Here is a 20,515-nt window from a genome sequence, read left to right as displayed (position 1 = left end):
TTAGTGCGGGGCTGGACTGATGCCCAAGAAACCCCCAGGAGTTAAACACAACACCCCAGTATCTGAGTTTTTAATGCCATGTTGATGGCTGTCCGAAGATAGAACACGTGGCTTGATGTATTCGTCTATTATATTGGCTGTACACCGAGTTACCTGGAGCCTGTTTCGTGCTATCTGGTGGAAATCAATACTGGTGTTCCACCAAGGCCAAGAAACGTATTCCATCGATATCTTCATATCGCTGATCCCACCCTTGTAATAACACGACCCTCTACTCCCAGGACGGATACAGACACGATACTGTTACCCACAGGTGCCCGGAGCAAGACTTATCACTATATCTATAACACAAGCCGGCTGTTATCGCGATATTTCTTATCCATTTCATGATGGAGAATCACATTATGTACGAATCAGTAATGTTAATTAAAATGGTAAACTAACTGTTAAGCGAACTGTTAACAAATTGTTAAACTGAATGTTAAACTAAATTTCAAACTCAATGGTAAACTAAATGTTAAAATAAATGTTTAGTTTAACTAAATGGTAAACTAAATGGTAAACTAACTGTTAAACTAAATGTTAAACTAACTGTTAAACTAAATGTTAAACTAACTGTTAAACTGACTGTTAAACTAACTGTTAAACTATGTGTTAAACTAAATGTTAAACTAACTGTTAAACAAACTGTTAAACCAAATGTAAAACTTACTGTTTAACTAAATGTTGAACTAACTGTTAAACGAAATGTTAAACTAACTGTTAAACTAACTGTTAAACTAACTGTTAAACTATCTGTTAAACTAAATGTTCAACTAAATGTTAAACTAACTGTTAAACAAACTGTTAAACTATATGTTAAACTTACTGTTTAACTAACTGTTAAACAAAATGTTAAACTAAATGTTAAACTAACTGTTAAACAAACTGTTAAACGATATGTTAAACTTACTGTTTAACTAACTGTTAAACAAAATGCTACACTAAGTGTTAAACTGAATGTTAAACACAAATTGAATGTAAAACTAAACGAAACACCTTTTCTTCCACCTCCTGTGTTATCCCATTGCATTATATGCACGATACAGATCTTGGTTGCTTCTTTGAGGGCTTCCTGGTAGTACATATGCTATTCAGAAATAGTTAAGGATCATCCGATTCTTTTATATTACTATAGTTAATCTGTCATGGCATGGGATAACTATAGTGATGTGACATAATCAAGTGGTCCTTAACTTTTTGTGAGTAGTACATATATGCCCTGCATGTCTGTGTGGTTCATGCATGTAACGGCAGATGTTTGTTGATATACAGCTCCGGGTAGATGCGACCTTTTCTTTCTGCACGTGCACATTTTTCGTAGCCAGCTGCTTTGATTGTTTCATTATCATGGGGAAGGAGCGGACAGAAGACACAACAGCTAAGTATTGAACATATTATTAACATTCCATTCACTATCACCAGAATCAGTAAACAAATATATCTAAAAAAGGAAGTAATTTTTGTTTTATTTGTAAATGTAACACTATTTGAATATATTTCTGAGGTAAACTCACTGTTAAAGTAGGTCAATATCTTCATTGTAGCTTTTCTGCGCATGGTTATTCCGCCACGTGACTCCAAGGTGAAGGACGAAGGTATCCTTATTTTGGTCTGTCGGGCGGACGGGTACCCGACACCGAAAGTTACATGGCGTAAGTCTGGCCGATTGTTTGACGACAGAAACAGGCGAATCTATGAGGATTCCAGTGACGGGGTATCTATCCTGCGGATCGACCCTGTAGTGTCCCGGCAGGACCGAGGGACGTATACCTGCATTGCTTCAAACGGCTTTGGAGAAATTGTGCGGGCGAGGGCGACTATCAAGACATACAGAGCTAAAGGTAGACTGGGTCACATTGAGTGAGTGAGTGAGTGAGTGAGTGAGTGAGTGAGTGAGTGAGTGAGTGAGTGAGTGAGTGAGTGAGTGAGTGAGTGAGTGAGTGAGTGAGTGAGTGTGGTTTTACGCCGCTTTTAGCATATTCCAGCAATATCACGGCGGGGGACAACGGAAATGGGCTTCACACATTATACCCATGTCGGGAATAAACCCGGGTCTTCGGCGTGACGAGCGAACGCTTTAACCACTAGGCTACCCGACCGTCCCTGGATCACAATGTCTGCGTTGAGTAGAGGCTTGGTGAGAAGATTCATTGTGAAAAATGTGTTTAGATCCCAAACTCAAAACTCAACACGTCTTTGTCCCATAAGTATGACATGTTTAGGATTGTGTTTAACAGCTAAACGTGTTTAGGTTTTAAATGTGAGCAAGACCCGTATGCCTACCCTGAAATCCATCGTAGCTGATTTGAAGGGGAGCTTTCTATGGTTGACTTTAGAGTTTAGTGGGGATATAGGAGACTATGTATGGGTGGGTTTGGGTGGATAAAATATATTTGTAGCAGTATAAATGGAATATTTTTTTAATATCATTGTTTTTAGAAACGTTAAGGTTCTATCGTAGTAATTCGATATACTCTCATTGTATGCTTCCTGTATGAGAGAAATAGCATTAGTCATACAGCAACAACTATCACCATGAACTGTGTGAGTGAGTGAGTGAGTTGGGTTTAACGCCGCTTTTAACAGTATTCCAGTTATATCACGGCGTGTCAGCTTAATGTGGGAGGAAAGCCCGAAGTGATGCAGGTCTTAGACGTTTACAACTTCGGTGAAACCCACGAGCACGGGTATGGTGCTGACAAACCTAGAAACATAATCGGGGCGAACCGGGAATCGAACCCACAATCATAGGCTTCTGGCGTCTCCAAGGGACACAACTCTGCTCAGCGAATCGCGGCGCCTCAGACGACTGGGCCACCCGCGATATAACTGGAATATTGTTAAAAGCGGCGTTAAACCGAACTCACTCACATATTATGTATTTATTATGTAATGTGTAACTTGTGTTGATCGATGCAATGGCTTGTGTCGTTACTATAATGCACAACTTGTGTTAATTGATGCAATGACCTGTGTCGTTACTATAATGTACAACTTGTGTTGATCAATGAAAAGGGCTGTGTCGTTACTATAATGCACAACTTGTGTTGATAGATGCAATGGCCTGTGTCGTTACTATGATGCACAGCTTGTGTTGATCAGTGCAATGGTTTTTGTCGTTACTATAATGTTAAGACCCGCGAAGAACCGGGTAGAATAGGTCTTCAGCAACCCATGCTTGCCGTAAAAAGCGAGTTTGCTTGTCGAAAGAGGCGACTAACGGGATCGGGTGGTCACGCCGCTGACTTGGTTGATGCATCTCATCATGTCCCAATTGCGTGGATCGATGCTCATGATATTTTTTACTGGATTGCCTGGTCCAGACTCGATTATTTACAGACCGCCGTCATATAGCTGGGATATTGCTGAGTGCGGCGTTATAAAACAAACAAACAAACATCAAATAAATCTATAATGTACTATAAAACTGATTGATGCAATGGCTGGTGTCGTTACTATAATGCACAGCTTGTGTTAATCAATGCACTGGCTTGTGTCGTTGTGTTACAGACAACATTCCCGGGTATCCCGTTATATCCCAACACCCGGTACTCAACTTTGTGGAAGAAGGGGCGGAGGTCATCATGAACTGCACGTCCGAGGGGACCCCCGACATCATCACGCGCTGGTTCAAGGACTCCTTCCCCGTGTACTACTCCAAGGACAACAGGGTCGCGTTAGGAGCCAATGGTGAGTGAGTGAGTTGACCACGTGACGTCCCCCATTTCCCCATGGGGGCGCAGGTATCCCTGCTGTAACTCAAAAGAGCATGGCAAGTTACTGACAGACTATGCATTATAACTGGTGCGAGGCTAAGATTCTACCCCACGACAAGCGGATGCTGGCAGCTAAGGAAAGAAACTCTTTACACTGAGTAAGGGTAAAAAGATATATAGATGAAGAACTTCTTCATTACAATTAAAAGCGATGTTTCACACCGAGTTGTCGTTCCTAAATATACTAAAAGTGTTTCTCATGAATATTTATCATCCTTACTTTGGGGTAGCCTGGTGGTTAAAGCGTTGGCTCGTCACGCCGAAGACCCGGGTTCGATTCCTGACATGGGTACAATGTGTGAAGCCCATTTCTGGTGTCCCCCGCCGTGATATTGCTGGAATATTGCTAAAAGCGGCGTACAACCATACTCACTCACTCACTCACTCATCCTTACTTAGTATGCTTACTTCTACATGCCTCGCAAAGAAGTCTGTACACTGAGTTACAGCGGGTATGAGATACATGGACCAACCGTGTTCCGGCATCAGTGAGATAGACTGGACAGTGACTGTACATATACCCATCAATGGACTGTAATGATGTTTAATTTCAGCAGAAAAAAAGGACAGATGTCTGTAGTATAATTGGCAGAGCGTAAGGCTATGACAGGATGAAGTACTAGTTACCGTGTTTCTATCTAACATCTAATGACGTCTGGGATAATATTGGATAATATCGAGCGAACCGGGATTCGAACCCACAATCATAGGTTTCTGGCTTGTCGAAGGGACGCATCTCATTGCGGTTCCTTAGAATACTTGACACCCGTGTCGCCGCTGCATATAGTCAACGTACTACCGTATAACAGTCCCTCGACGGGACGGATGCTGCAGGTATAAGATACAGGCATGGGTCACTGTATCAATCTCCATCCCAGTGCGTGACACCATTATGACCTTCCCTGTATCATCGCTGCCACTGAATCCTGAAAATTTGCCTTGAAATTTATATGTGTGTGTACGTCTTTTAGGTATGCCATTGGGAAAACGTTTACCGCTAAATTTGTTTGTTTAATCAGATTGGTTCGAGATTGATTAACGGATAAGGTGTGAGGTGAGGTGAAATGGGGTTTAACGTCGCGTCCAAGATTATTGCACTTATATAGCGACGTGCATGTACGTGTGTGTTTGTGTGGCTGCTTGTACTAGTCCGGACTGATGCCAATTTATAGTGCTAGCTCACGGAGATACCATGCCGCAGTTTAACATGAATACCCCACTCAGACACAGTATACTGACTCCGAGCCGACCAGTCCTTGTTTTAGCCCCTTAATGCCGAGCGCCCGACAGGGTAACAACAAGTACCATCTTTTAACGTCTTTTGGTATGACGCGGTCGGGTATCAAGGCCCGGACCTTCCGCTCTCCGGGCGGACGCTCTACCACTAGACCACGGGGGCGGTCTTAACGGATAAGTACCTAGCTTCCATCTTGCTTTCACAATGTACCCTTCACATGATAGATGGAATGGACTAGAATTTAAAATAGGCAAATATAGAAAAGAATTTAGCTGGGGAAGGGTACTAGGCGTCAAAGATCGTTATCACTTTCAGTTGGGAGTTGAGTGAGTATAATTGTACACCGCTTTTAGCCACATTCCTGCAATATCACGGCGGGGGACACCAGAAATGAGCTTCACAGATTGTACCCATTTCGGGAATCGAACCCGGGTCTTTGGCGTGACGAGCGAACACTTTAACCACTAGGCTACCCGGCCGCCCCTTGGGAGTTGAACTCCATGCATGGTTGTGGCCGCCCAGCACAACAGGGATCTGTGACTGGTGGCAGCAATAGTGTAGATAACCCGCTGTGAGGATCTTTGTAGTTATCTGTGCCATAACGTTGTCGACGTACGTTTGTGAACCGCAACGTTATTAACAATGGGAATGTTTTCATAGTTAACCATTGATTACACAGCGTTTACTCGTGTATTGCAACGTGCGGTAACCGCGTAAGTTGACAAGATTATGTTTTGCTAATCCCAACATTTCACGGTAGACACAAGGTAGACACAACTTTATGGATAACAACTTCTTTAATACTGTGAAGAGCGACGTTTCGGTATAGGTCCTTATACCGTTGTCAAGCAAGACTGAATGAGGGTTGTTGTTGTTGCATTAAGTGTTTAAGAGGTCGCCTTCTGCCTGAGCAATTTCGGCTGACCTGTCCCTCTTTGGGACTTCTGTGTGTGAGAAGGGTACACATATCTATTGTGAGTTTGGTGTTCACATAATTTCTGTTTTTGTATTGATATGATTTCTGTTTTCTTATAATGATATTATTTCATTTTTATCCTTGGCTGCTCTGTTTATATACGTTCGAGCAGCTGTCCATCTCTCAGAAATAGAGTTAGTTTGGCCTTCGCTATTAGATCTCTTGGCTTTAGGAGATCTATGACAGATAGCGGATCTAACTGCAATTCTTGTTTTACGAATGAGGGACATAGTACAGAATACACATGTATATACAGTAGGTGGAGGATTAACAGTAGAGGATTAACAGTAACAACAATTGCATACATGAGTGGGATATCATTGGTAGGTGTTTTTGCCAACACTTCACAACAACACTAGTGTCAATCTAACCAGTATTTATATTCACGCCATGTTTTCTTCCCCAGCACAACTCATCATAGTACGTGTGAAGTTATCGGACGAAGGGAAGTACGAGTGCTCTGCCCAGAATGACCTTGGCGTGGTGTTCTCCTACCCTGCACATCTCTACGTTAAAGGTAAAGGTCAAGGTCCTACGTCATGTGTCTGTAATTGGTCATGGCCAGAATGAACGTTCTGTTTAATGTACCATGTACCATGTACCTGTACCACGCTGCATACACAACTGTTCAAAACAAACGTTCCATCGATCGCGACCGTAAGCATCGCGCCACCTCATCGAGAGGTTGATTTATTGTTTGTTGGTTAACGTTGCACTCAGCAATATTCCAGCTACATGACGGCGGTCTGTAAATAATTAAGTGTGGACCACACAATCCAGTGACTGACGTCATAAGCATCGATCAAGGTGATTAAAATTACGATGACACACGTCAGCGACCCTGACAACACTATCCCCATAATCCCGTCTGTTACAAGAATAGTCGCCTATTACGGCAAGCATGGGTTGCTGAAGACCTATTCCAACCCGGATTTTCACGGGTCCCGAGTCGTGAGAGTTTGTTTTGAACAGTACTGTACGCCTCATTCCTGTAAGCTGTTTTACAATAATAAGCTAATGAGGAAATCACGAGTCAGCTTCAAATATATGTTTTAATGTGATTATACTAATTAGAACTAGTTATAAAGTATTTCGCTCATCTCCCGATGACTTTGTGCGTCTCAGGACCAATTTCCCCGACTTACATGTAATCCTAGCGGTACGTGCTTGGCTTACGGCGTTTCACTTCCCAAACCAATTAGACTTCACGTAGAGCGGTGTGGAACATATCGCTAACATAACTGCTGAAATCTCCTCCCTCAAATTAGCTGCGTAACCAGTTCCAGTTCATTTTTTGTGGCCATGTAAACAACATTCCTTCTTACTCGCATAGTGTTTGTTTTGACTCATAAACCATCTGTTTTCATCACTCATATGTAGTGTATATGAATGCCAGTTATCTAAACATAGCGCCAGTAAATTGTCATTATCGCGGAAACGTCTGAATCCGTGACATTGTTGTCTTATTGATGGCTTGCGCGATGGCTTCAGATGGCTGTATGTGGACGCGGAGACAGATGTTAAAAGTGTTAGGATTGCCATAGGCGACAGTCTGTGGTGTAATATTGTAGCTTGGTAACTGAGTTTTCAAACACTGAACCCTGGAAGTGAGTGTTCCTCCTTGCAAAGTGAAGCCCAATTAGTCCGGACCCCTTTATTCGGGACACTGTCAATTCCGGACATATATGTTTAGAAACGTCTAAATATATGCAAAGTGCCATTACTCCATACCTATAATTCTTTAATCTGAACATCCGGACGTTTATGCTGCAGTGTTTTATCTTACGATAAACAACGGCCACGAGTCGTTAATTTCTTATGAGATATCAACATTATGTACAGCCTCTTTAAGGATGATGATAAAATGTACAAGCTTTAAAATTAATTATCCGTATTTTTAAAATGATGACTCCCTCATTTAGAATCCGAATTCAGCAATGACTGGGCGGCCGGGTAGCCTGGTGGTTAAAGCGTTCGCTCGTCATGCCGAAGACCCGTGTTCGATTCCTGACATGGGTACAATGTGTGAAGCCCATTTATGGTGTTCCCCGCAGTGATATTGCTGGAATATTGCTAAAAGCGGCGTAAAATCAAACTCACTCACTCACTCAGCAATGACGACGGAGATTCTTGTCCTTACACACAAACAATGGAGGATAAAGGCAACGATTTATTCTGTGAGACGCACAAGAAACTTGAACAACTTGACAGGGTTCATCCGAAAGTGAGTCGAGTTACATGTATATCCAGGGGATGAAGACAAGCCGAACGAGGTGAACATGAGATACGGTCTTTATGATGTAGCCAACGAGGGTGTCAAAATGTACCTAGTGGACATCTTATTAATGACGAGGGTACCAAGGGAAATCTCAAGAAATAGTTCAGCAGAGAAAAATGCTTCATGTGTTTGTTACCTATACGGGATTATAACAGCATCAGTCCACCTTGATGCTCTTCTGAAAGAGGTTTTCAATAAGAAAGGATTTAAAACCCAGAGGACACTAACATATATCCTGTTTCTAGCCAACAAGAACACAATCACAGAAGAATACGGTACCAGGTCACTCATGTTTGCAAAGGTTTTAGAAATGCAAGATTTTGAATGGAACCTTCTCAGTCTATTGATCGCAGAATTGAACACCTGTGTGATAAATTTGATTTAAACATAAAAACCATTAATCGATCATTGGAGGAGAAAACTAAAGATCATCTAAATGCCACTGGAGAAATAGAAAGACTTCATAACACTGAACTAAAATGACGCAGTGATAGCAGGATCTTAGCATATCAAATAAAGTATAAAGACTCACAGATTGGTCTCCATAGATAGAACATCCATAGACGTCGCAAAACGTTATGCCTCATTCACAAAGAATGCCAAGCTTTACAGTGAATGGGAGACTGATTTCAAGGGTGCTTCACTTCGATTCAAAGAAAAAGACTGGTACTGTCGAACATCAAAACAGATGTTGATGTGAGTCTTGACAGACTCTTGGTTGGTTGGTTGGTTTGTTGTTTAACGCCACGCAACATTCCAGCTACATGACGGTGTCTGTAAATAGTCGAGTCTGGACCAGACAATCCAGTGATTAATTTCATGAGCATCGATCAATGCTATTGGGATACGATGACATGCATCAACCAAGTCAGTGAGCCTGACCATCCGATCCCTGTAGTCGCATCTTACGACAAGCATAGTCGCCTTTTACGGCAAGGATGAGTTGCTGAAGCCTTCTTCTATCCCGGATCTTCACGGGTCGTCAGACTCTTGAACTACTGGACCTGTGCGTACTCACCATATACACTTCGGATCAACATTGAAATTGCCTCAGCACATACAGTTTTTTTTAAAAATGACCATGTTGGCCCAAAGAATCTAAACTATCGTGAATGGGAGACCTACCCGCTGCGGGATGGTGGAAATAGGTAACCATAAACATGTTATTGATGTGAAACTAACCCTGATAAGTAGAAAATGAGGGACCTTAAAAAATCTCTACTTTACAGATTTTCTAGTTAACCAACTACGACTTGTGTGCCATTTTTGAATCATTTACCACACGTTCTTTATGCACAAGTACATGTTACACACAAGTACATTGATACGAGACACAAACCACAAAGACTGCTATTCTACTTATCAAGTCAAATTTACTATGTAACATGCTCTAAGGACCAATTGCAAGGAAGTGTATGTAGATAACAGGTGTTTCTGCTTAAAGTGCTCTCCTTATTAGATATATGATATTGCTAATTTTATAGTGAGAATGGCAGTACCAAAGGGAAGAATCTACATAAAAAGCTTTTCCACTTATGGTTTTTCGAATTCATATGGAGCATTGGCACTTGGAACACCAGAGGCACATTGTACAGTCGACAGTACCTTGAGATACGAATGTGATGACTTAACTGTTTCTGAACACTTGGTGAACAATGGAACTAAAGACACTTTTCGACGCCCCGAGTTCGTTACATGACACTGTGGTAAAAATCATAGAAGACCAGGGACGACTCAGAGGCGAGGGCGGAGCTGCCATTTTTTTGGAAAAGGACTTCTTCAGTGATATACGGAATTATGCCTCTGAATGTGACGGAGTAGATGTGACGTGTGTTCCTACCATAGCGGCCAGAGGAAACATTCGACATTGTTGATGAACTCTCTGAAACCAGTTATGCTATCTTGTGTGCCGACTTTAACACAGACATTATCTACAAGCAAAGCTCGCATCGATCACACCTACGCTAAGTAAATATGGTATCTTCCCATGGCAGCAAAACTGATGACATGGAGAAACAAGAGATAAAAAAAATCCTCCATCATCGACGATGTATTTGTACCCAAACATCTACAACGTTGAAGACAGGTATATATAACTCAGTCACATTGGATGTGTCTGATCACTCCCCAACATTTTGACAAGCTCACTAGCTCTGCACGTGAAGCTGGTGTGACGTCTACTCCACGCAAATGGTCAAAAGCTAGACACCTGGAACTTTGTATGCACCAAGCCGATGTTCACAGATTGGTTGGTGATGTAGTGCCTGACACTGGCAATATAGGAGCTGGTGTGACGTCTACTCCACACAAATGGTCAAAAGCTAGTGACCTGGAACTTTGCATGTACCAAGCCGAGGTTCTCAGATTGGTTGGTGATGCAGTGCCTGACACTGGCAATAAAGAAGCTGATGTGATAGAGAGGAATTATGATTCCATTGTCGGTCCACTGTGGACGTCTGCTGCAAGATGTATACCACGTGGACACTATAGGCCGTACCTGAAATCTTACTGGAACAATTCGAACCTTGACCTCTGTCATTACCAGATGCGCCAGGCGAGAAGAGTGTGGTCAGGCGAGAAGGGTGTGGTCAGCCGAAGGCAGGCCTCGGGGTGCCGGTAACGACTCGTATACCCTATACAAACTGGCTAAATGTGACTTTCGGCGTTGTAAAAGACAGATTGAGAGACAATGGAAAAATGAAAAATATGTTGAAATAACCTCAAGATGTGATGTGGATATTGCTGAATTCTACAGGATTTAAAAAACACGTGAAGAAAAACACAATTTGAGTACAAAGAACGTTACCTTCAGTGCCCAACATGTGGGTAGTCTACTATGCAGACTTACTGTCACATTTGACCGGCCGGAGTTTGATAACGACTTTCGTATTGAGGCGGAATGAGCAGATCTCAAAGATACCACTTCCTATATTTAAGACGGATCTAGAAATATGCGAACCGAAGCGACTGATACTAGCTTAAAAATGAGAAGATCGCCAGGACCGGACCGCATCACAAATGAACATATTTATTTCGCTGAAGATTTGCTCCTAAACATTTAACCCAGCTGTTTAACATGATGAAACGTACTTGCTACACCCCTGCATTGTTAAGATCTGACAAATATTCCAATATATAGAGGCCAATATAAGGACAGGTCGGTACCTGCAAATTACAGATGTATCACCCTGACGTCCATGGTGTGAAAACTGTTTGAAAGATCCTGTTGGAAAGAATTGAGAGGTATATGAAAAATATGGAGCCCGACTTCCCACATAGATTACAACGTGGCTTCAGGCGAGAGCATGGTGCAAACATAGCTACCTACATACTCAGAGAAATCATATCTTTCTCAACGGAAATATCTCCCACTGTATACACTGTGTTTCTTGATAATGAGCAAGCGTTTGATCGCATCTGGCACAACGGATTACTCCTGAAACTATTCATCCTCGGTATTCAAGGGAAAGCCTGGCAAATAATACGTCAGACGTACTTCGAATCTACTGCATGTGCCAGATATGCTGGAGAGACAAGCTGAACGTTCCCAATCGGACAAGGTGTAGGGCAAGGACGCGTCTTATCCCCATGGATGTTCACCTTGACGAATTAAAAGAAGGTGTTGTGTGTGGACGTGACCACTCCTCAGTAGTCCTACTCGCGGATGACACAACCCTCATAAACTCAACAAGTAGTGATCTATGTATTCACGAAAATGCATATGAATTAAATGTTATATATACATGATGGAAATGCTCACCAAGGCGGAGCCTTCTCTTTATTATCACTTGCGGTGTAGGCCTGTGCATACCCCATATAAATATCTGTCATTTTGAAAAAGTAACGAAATAATAAATCAAAAGTTTGTATTTGATGTTTTTTTTATTTACTGTGTAATAGTCAAATATGATGCCAAAGCTGTCGGCTCTGTAGATGTGGACTTGGTTTATGCTCCTCTGCTTCATGCCTTGTTGACAGATCTCGCAGTGGTTACGTCAACAGCCTTAAGTTACTGACGCACACGATGTACGATTGAATGTGCTTTTAATAAGGTTGTCCAGATGGTGAGACTGGAACTACAGGGAAATACTGCAATGCTGTCAACACAGCTAGATAAGATCAGTTTTAGAAATATATAACTCTTGTAGCTGAATAGCAGTACCAGGCGCCTTTCAAAAGTTCATCAGTAATAAAGTAGATCTCTTGGCAATAACGAAATGCACCAACACGGCGTTTCTTTTATCGACCAGGAATTCTGAAATAATTAGTATTCTAGTACAGCGTTAAATTGCGGAAACTGTGGAAACGTATACATGATAGATTGGAAAAGAGAACGATCGCCAGCATACCCACGAACTGGATGACCTACATACTATTTAATCCAATACTAAATGACCCCGATGCTAGATGACCTGCATACAATATATATATATTTATATATATATATATATATATATATATATATATATATATATATATATATATATATATATGACATATACTAGATGACTTAAATACTTAATGATCCAGATACCAGATAACCAATATATGACCAACATACTAGATGACCTACATACGACATGCTCCAAGATATATTATAAGCAACGATATAGCCTACATACAAGATGACCTACGCACAAGATTACTCAGACATATACGTTCGCATGCTAGATGACCTGATACCGTATGACCCAGACACTAGATGACCTACATACATGTATATATGACTTACTTAGTAACAGGGCGGTTGGGTAGCATAATGGTTAAAGCGTTCACTCGTCACGTAGAGGACCCGGTTTCGATTCCTGACATGGGTACAATGTATGAAGCCCATTTCTGGTACCCCCGCCGTGATATTGCTGGAATATTGCAAAAGGCGGCGTATAACCAAAACTCACTCACTCAGTAACTGATCAAGATACTTCATGAACTAAATACCATGTGACCTAGATACAAGATGACGTAGTTCTAGATGACCCAGATTCGAGATTACCAAGATACCATGATGTTATAGTCTTGTTGACTTACATATTGGATTACCTACAAACTAGATGAACCTGATGCTAGGTTAACCAGATACTATATTAAGTAGATACCAGATGAATAACAAAAACGTCACCCGTGGTGTAGGTTTGCCACACAACTGGGGCATGTCTGTACACCTTGGAGCAGACACTTCCTAGGTCCTATTTGAGACGAAACCCTGAGCCCAGTTACACTTGGATACCTACAACATTCTAGGTTACGTCTGGGGGAAGACAGTATCCCATGATACGTCTGGGGAAAGACAGTGTCCCATGTAACGTCTGGGGAAAGACAGTGTCCAATGATACGTCTGGGGAAGACCGTATCCCATGATACGTCTGGGGAAAGACAGTGTCCCATGTAACGTCTGGGGAAAGACAGTGTCCAATGATACGTCTGGGGGAAGACAGTGTCCCATGATACGTCTGGGGAAAGACAGTGTCCCATGATACGTCTGGGGAAAGACAGTGTCCCATGATACGTCTGGGGAAAGACAGTGTCCCATGATACGTCTTTGGGAAGACAGTGTCCCATGATACGTCTGGGGGAAGACAGTATCCCATGATACGTCTGGGGGAAGACAGTGTCCCATGTAACGTCTGGGGAAAGACAGTGTCCCATGATACGTCTGGGGAAAGACAGTGTCCCATGTTACGTCTGAGAACAGACACTGTCCCATGTTACGTCTGAGAACAGACACTGTCCCATGTTACGTCTGAGACTAGACACTGTCCCATGTTACGTCTGAGAACAGACACTGTCCCATGTTACTTCTGAGAACAGACACTGTCCCATGTTACGTCTGAGAACAGACACTGTCCCATGTTACGTCTGAGAACAGACACTGTCCTATGTTACGTCTGAGAACAGACATTGTCCCTTGTTACGTCTGGGAACAGGCATGGTCCCATGTTACGTCTGAGAACAGACACTGTCCTATGTTACGTCTGAGAACAGACACTGTCCCATGTTACGTCTGAGAACAGACACTGTCCCATGTTACGTCTGAGAACAGACACTGTCCTATGTTACGTCTGAGAACAGACACTGTCCTATGTTACGTCTGAGAACAGACACTGTCCCATGTTACGTCTGAGAACAGGCACTGTCCTATGTTACGTCTGAGAACAGACACTGTCCCATGTTACGTCTGAGAACAGACACTGTCCCATGTTACGTCTGAGAACAGACACTGTCCCATGTTACGTCTGAGAACAGACACTGTCCCATGTTACTTCTGAGAACAGACACTGTCCCATGTTACGTCTGAGAACAGACACTGTCCCATGTTACGTCTGAGAACAGACACTGTCCTATGTTACGTCTGAGAACAGACATGGTCCCTTGTTACGTCTGAGAACAGACACTGTCCCATGTTACGTCTGGGAACAGGCATGGTCCCATGTTACGTCTGAGAACAGACATGGTCCCATGTTACGTCTGAGAACAGACACTGTCCCATGTTACGTCTGGGAACAGGCATGGTCCCATGTTACGTCTGAGAACAGACACTGTCCCATGTTACGTCTGAGAACAGACACTGTCCCATGTTACGTCTAAGAACAGACACTGTTCCATGTTACTTCTGAGAACAGACACTGTCCCATGTTACGTCTGAGAACAGACACTGTCCCATGTTACGTCTGAGAACAGACACTGTCCTATGTTACGTCTGAGAACAGACATTGTCCCTTGTTACGTCTGGGAACAGGCATGGTCCCATGTTACGTCTGAGACTAGACACTGTCCCATGTTACGTCTGAGAACAGACACTGTCCCATGTTACTTCTGAGAACAGACACTGTCCCATGTTACGTCTGAGAACAGACACTGTCCCATGTTACGTCTGAGAACAGACACTGTCCTATGTTACGTCTGAGAACAGACATTGTCCCTTGTTACGTCTGGGAACAGGCATGGTCCCATGTTACGTCTGAGAACAGACACTGTCCTATGTTACGTCTGAGAACAGACACTGTCCCATGTTACGTCTGAGAACAGACACTGTCCTATGTTACGTCTGAGAACAGACACTGTCCCATGTTACGTCTGAGAACAGACACTGTCCTATGTTACGTCTGAGAACAGACACTGTCCCATGTTACGTCTGAGAACAGACACTGTCCCATGTTACGTCTGAGAACAGACACTGTCCTATGTTACGTCTGAGAACAGACATTGTCCCTTGTTACGTCTGGGAACAGGCATGGTCCCATGTTACGTCTGAGAACAGACACTGTCCCATGTTACTTCTGAGAACAGACACTGTCCCATGTTACGTCTGAGAACAGACACTGTCCCATGTTACTTCTGAGAACAGACACTGTCCCATGTTACGTCTGAGAACAGACACTGTCCCATGTTACGTCTGAGAACAGACACTGTCCGATGTTATGTCTGAGAACAGACATTGTCCCATGTTACGTCTGAGAACAGACACTGTCCCATGTTACGTCTGAGAACAGACACTGTCCCATGTTACATCTGAGAACAGACACTGTCCTATGTTACATCTGAGAACAGGCACTGTCCTATGTTACGTCTGAGAACAGGCACTACAACAGATTATGTCCAATTCTTCTGTAAGTTGTTATGGCTATGTGAATAAAGGATCTGGGGCCAAACGAATATATTGATGAGTAAAACATATGTGTTAGACGGATAACACCTGTTCACGTATTCAGTTAAAAAGAAAACATCATGGATCTAGCCGAAGTAGATGGATTATGATAGCTGACACTTACTATTTTGCTGAAAATAAACCAGTGAGTGCACCAGAGGTTACTCGACCATAACTGACTTGTTTTTGTTGACATCGATGAAACATATTCTTAAAGCCGAGGAATGTTTGTACCTTGCCACCACCATCGACCAAATTATAAAATTCTCCCTCTGTTTATTTTAGTGACACATCCAGACACATTGTTATTTCAATTTGTCCAGAATCACAAATTATTATAAAAATGTTTAATGAAAACATATTTTAAGTTACAGTAAAATACGGTTATAACGAAGGGACCACTAATTTCAGTTCGTAATAACCGTAGTTCGTTATAAGCATATACACATCATATATACAACACATTGCCGGGACTAAAAAATAACTTCGTTATATCGGTAAGTTCGTTATAAGCGTGTTCGTTATAAACGTAGTTTACTGTAGTTGGTTTCATCTTGTTTCCGGAATCCTCCTTGGTTGATCATTTCGAGTCTACCGGAATAACCTGAAATTAATAGATATAATTATATATAACGCCAAGAGAAACGCCCAACAGATCATTTTTTTCCACAGAACGTCTCCTGCTGATGACGCCCCCGACGTTTCTCCGGTCGAAGTTGAGACACAAGGTCAACTATGGCGAAGAACTGACGTTAACGTGTGACGCCGTGGGGCGGCCTGTACCTGACGTGTGGTGGGAGCAGGGCGGAAAACGTTTAAAGGGCCGGTCTCACAATGGCCAGAATATTAAGGTGCTGCAAGACATGAGACAAACATCGATCTATACATGTGTGGCATCAAACCCCCTTGACACCATCCGTAAAGAGTACAAAGTGACTGTCATCGAACCTAGAGTTGAAGGTATGTGTCCTCGTTTGTTTGTTGTTTAACGCTGCACTAAGCAATATTCCAGCTATATGACGGCGGTCTGTAAATAATCGAGTCTGGACAAGACAATTCAGTGCTTGACATCATAAGCATCGATCAACGCAATTAGGTTTCGATGACATGCATCAACCAAGTCAGCAAGCCTGACAACCCGATCCCGTTAGTCGCCTCTTATGACAGCATAGTCGCCTATTACGACAAACATGCATGGGTTAAGGGAAGACCTATTCTAAGTCGGATCTTCACGGGTCGTGTTCATGTGGAACAAAACAGGAGCGGTGATGTCAATCGAGTGCCATGCATTGTAACACGAACAGAAGTCTGTGCCGCAATCAATCTAATTAAAATCAGATCCTTCACTCCGATACGATATCTTTACGTACAAATCTCAGGACAGTTTGCGTCTGGTCACAGATTACTAATCAGCCAAAAAGTGTCGAAGCTTCTAGATTTTCGGTAAGGCTGAGCGAAGCATTTGAATAGCATGATTTCCGTATGTCGAAAACGAAACTTCCGAAAGTGGAAAGTATAGAAGCGCCATCATATTGTTGTGGATATTTCAAACAATCTGGCATCTATGTACGCCGTGTCATCAACTCCCAACTGTCATAGCTCGTGCAGGGTTCACCTGTCGCAACCTTCAATGGTGTAGACAGCCTCCGTGGTCTAGTGGTAGAGCGTCCGCCCGGAGAGCGGAAGGTCCGGTTTTCGATCCCCGACCGCGTCATACCAAAAGATGTTAAAAGATGGTACTTGTTGTTACCCTGTCTGGCGCTCTGCATTAAGGGGCTAAAAAAAGGACTGGTCGGCTCGGAGTCAGTATACTGTGTCTAATATGGGTATTCATGTTAGACTGCGGCATGGTATCTCAGTGAGCTAGCACTATAAATCGACATCAGTCCGGACTAGTACAAGCAGCCACACAAACACACACGCGTGCATGCACGTCGCTATAAAAGTGCAATAATCTTGGACGCGACGTTGAACCCCATTTCACCTCACCTCACCTCACCTTCAATGGTGTACGAAGTGCAGTAAAAGATCTGATTTCAATGAGATTGTGTGTAAAAACACGTTATCAATTGGTCTTCGAATTCAGAGCTCCCCTCGACTATTCACCGCGTATGAATACATGGCTATATTAATGGACTTTTGTGTGCCCTAAATGGGAAAAGACTGAGGCACGTGGAATGTGGAAATGAATATTTTATGTTATACCTTCAATATGGTTATGTTCTGCAGGAAAGAAAATACCATTACTTTCTAGCCTGGGCACCCTCCCACAAAGCGATGATAGAGTTGAGACGATCGTTGCTCCCATGCTTCAGCAAAGACGTATGGCAGTCATAGCGCTACGATCAATTTGTGGAACGTCATCCTTTTTTTGGTGACGTTATTTGCATTTCATTTTGTGAAGTCATGTTCATACACGAATAGAAAGAGAATGATGTGAAAATTTTCTGAGAACACACGTTATAATATCGATCAGCGTCATATGTAGGGCAAACAATAATTTCGGGAGAAGGAGGGGGGGGGGGGGGGGGGGGGGGGGCGTAATAATTGAAAGCGTACGCTCGTTACGCCGAATGCCCGGGTTCGAATCCCCACCTGGCTACACTGTTTGAATACCATTTCAAATATAAAACTTTCGACATGTGACATTGTTCCAGACACCATGGTTGCGCCGACCTTCAAGCCGGCCACTTTGTCCGTCAAGGTCAAGTTCACCGGCTCCACCAGCCTGACGTGTGAAGCTGAAGGTGACCCTGTGCCACGTGTCATCTGGTTGCTGCAGGGGAAAATACTCAAACGAAAGTCTGAGAATGGCAAGAACGTATTACGGCTCACGCGATTGAGAAACTCCGGAAATTACACCTGCACTGCAAGCAACATCGCCGGCAACGCCAGTCAGGTGTATAACGTCACTGTGGCGAGTAAAGTAGGTAGGTGCTTGGGTGCTTAGCGTGATGGTATTCGTCGTAAGCAAGACGGCAAAATGAACAAGAACTACATGGATATACAGTAAAATACGTTTGTAACGAACACGCTTATAACGAACTGACGGATATTACAAACTTAATTTTGGTTCCGCGCCATTTGCTGTATAGTGAGTGAGTGAGTTAAGTTTAACGTCACATCGGCAATATTTCAGCCAAATCGTCACGAGATTTGCTTTATAGATGTTGTATATATGCTTATAACGAACTACGGTTATGACGAACTAAAATAGTGGTCCAATTGAGTTTGGTATAACCGTAGTTTACTGTAGTACGCTATGTGCGCAAGGTCATATATATTTCGCTGTTATCATATGGCAGTTTTCATATCATACCCCATTACAACCAGAGACCCTCACATCAGCCCGAGGGCCGAGGGCCGAAGAACAGCGACTTACCTGTTTCAGGGGGCGCTCAACATAATATATTGAGAATATCTCCTTTCCCCCGTCACGAGAGGAGACAAACGTGCTATTTCTTTCGACATATGGAATGTATAGTTGTCCAGTGGAAAATTAAATTCTTTCATTACAAATGTAAAACCTTGACACGTAAATTATCCCTACCTAGGAAGCAGGGACGTTTCACCACCCTTTTTTCGACTTAAAAAGGAGTTCCTTGTTTGCAAAAACTTAGTAAACATTAACAAAACTAACAAAAAATATTTAGGGTCATTATTATTTATAATACATTTGAATATGACTTATTACAAAATCAACTGAAACAAAACTGTTCTTGTAATCGACAAGACCGCTGTTGGAATCGAAAGAATACACGCTGGTTAAGTGACAAAATGGCGCTTTGCGAAACGAACAATCCCGATTGACGAGTTAAATGAGAAATTTACAGTTTATGAGGAAACATTTTCAAGAGAATAACAGACATCAAGAAGCGACATTAACTCCATAAATGGCTATCTGTCAATATTTGCCTTATCAATGTGGAACTAACATAAAAAGGAAGTCAACAGTTTGTGTTCGAGCTGGACTTTTTCGATAAAGGAAGACAAAGTAATGGTTAGCTCATTGAATAGTTGATAGTGTTAAATAACATTGATATAATTGATAGTGTTAAATAACATTGATATAATTGATAGTGTTAAATAACATTGATATAATTGATAGTGTTAAATAACATTGATATAATTGATAGTGTTAAATAACATTGATATAATTGATAGTGTTGAATAACATTGATATAATTGATAGTGTTAAATAACATTGATATAATTGATAGTGTTGAATAACATATTATAATTGATAGTGTTAAATAACATTGTTAATGTTGAAAGTGTTAAATAACATTTGGTAATTTTAAGAGTGTTAAATAACAGTATTATTATTATTGATAGTGATAAATAACACTGGTAATATTGAATATGTTAAATAACATTGGTAATATTGAAAGTGTTAAATAACATTGGTAATATTGAAAGTGTCAAATAACATGGTTAATATTGATAGTTTTGAATAACATTATTATTATTATCATTATTATTAGTTCTCCAACTTAGGACACCTTCTCCCAGACATTTACACACTTGATTTAGAGCTTGTACTAAGCCTGAATGTTACAGA

The 20,515-nt window shown here is 42.0% G+C and overlaps 1 protein-coding gene across 5 annotated transcripts in view; it reads left to right on the top strand.

The window, feature by feature from the left end:
* Positions 1–20,515, top strand: part of LOC124142186 (protein sidekick-2-like) — a 118,221-nt gene that overhangs the window by 28,846 nt on the left and 68,860 nt on the right. For 4 of the 5 annotated variants that reach the window (XM_046510489.2, XM_046510490.2, XM_048400057.1 and 1 more), the window contains exons 4-8: positions 1,587–1,883; positions 3,553–3,732; positions 6,438–6,548; positions 16,627–16,914; positions 18,612–18,884. The exons of the other annotated variant lie outside the window; for it this stretch is intronic. In XM_046510489.2, the coding sequence (XP_046366445.2) occupies positions 1,587–1,883; positions 3,553–3,732; positions 6,438–6,548; positions 16,627–16,914; positions 18,612–18,884 (1,149 nt within the window). The remainder of the gene's footprint in view (positions 1–1,586; positions 1,884–3,552; positions 3,733–6,437; positions 6,549–16,626; positions 16,915–18,611; positions 18,885–20,515) is intronic. 5 annotated transcript variants of the gene reach the window in all.

This window comes from Haliotis rufescens, unplaced genomic scaffold, assembly GCF_023055435.1.
Source record: "Haliotis rufescens isolate VD_foot unplaced genomic scaffold, xgHalRufe1.0.p SCAF_2, whole genome shotgun sequence".
Taxonomy (NCBI): Eukaryota; Metazoa; Mollusca; class Gastropoda; order Lepetellida; family Haliotidae; genus Haliotis; species Haliotis rufescens.
Note: the sequence above shows the minus strand (reverse complement) of the source record. Positions and strands in the feature narration are given on the sequence as shown.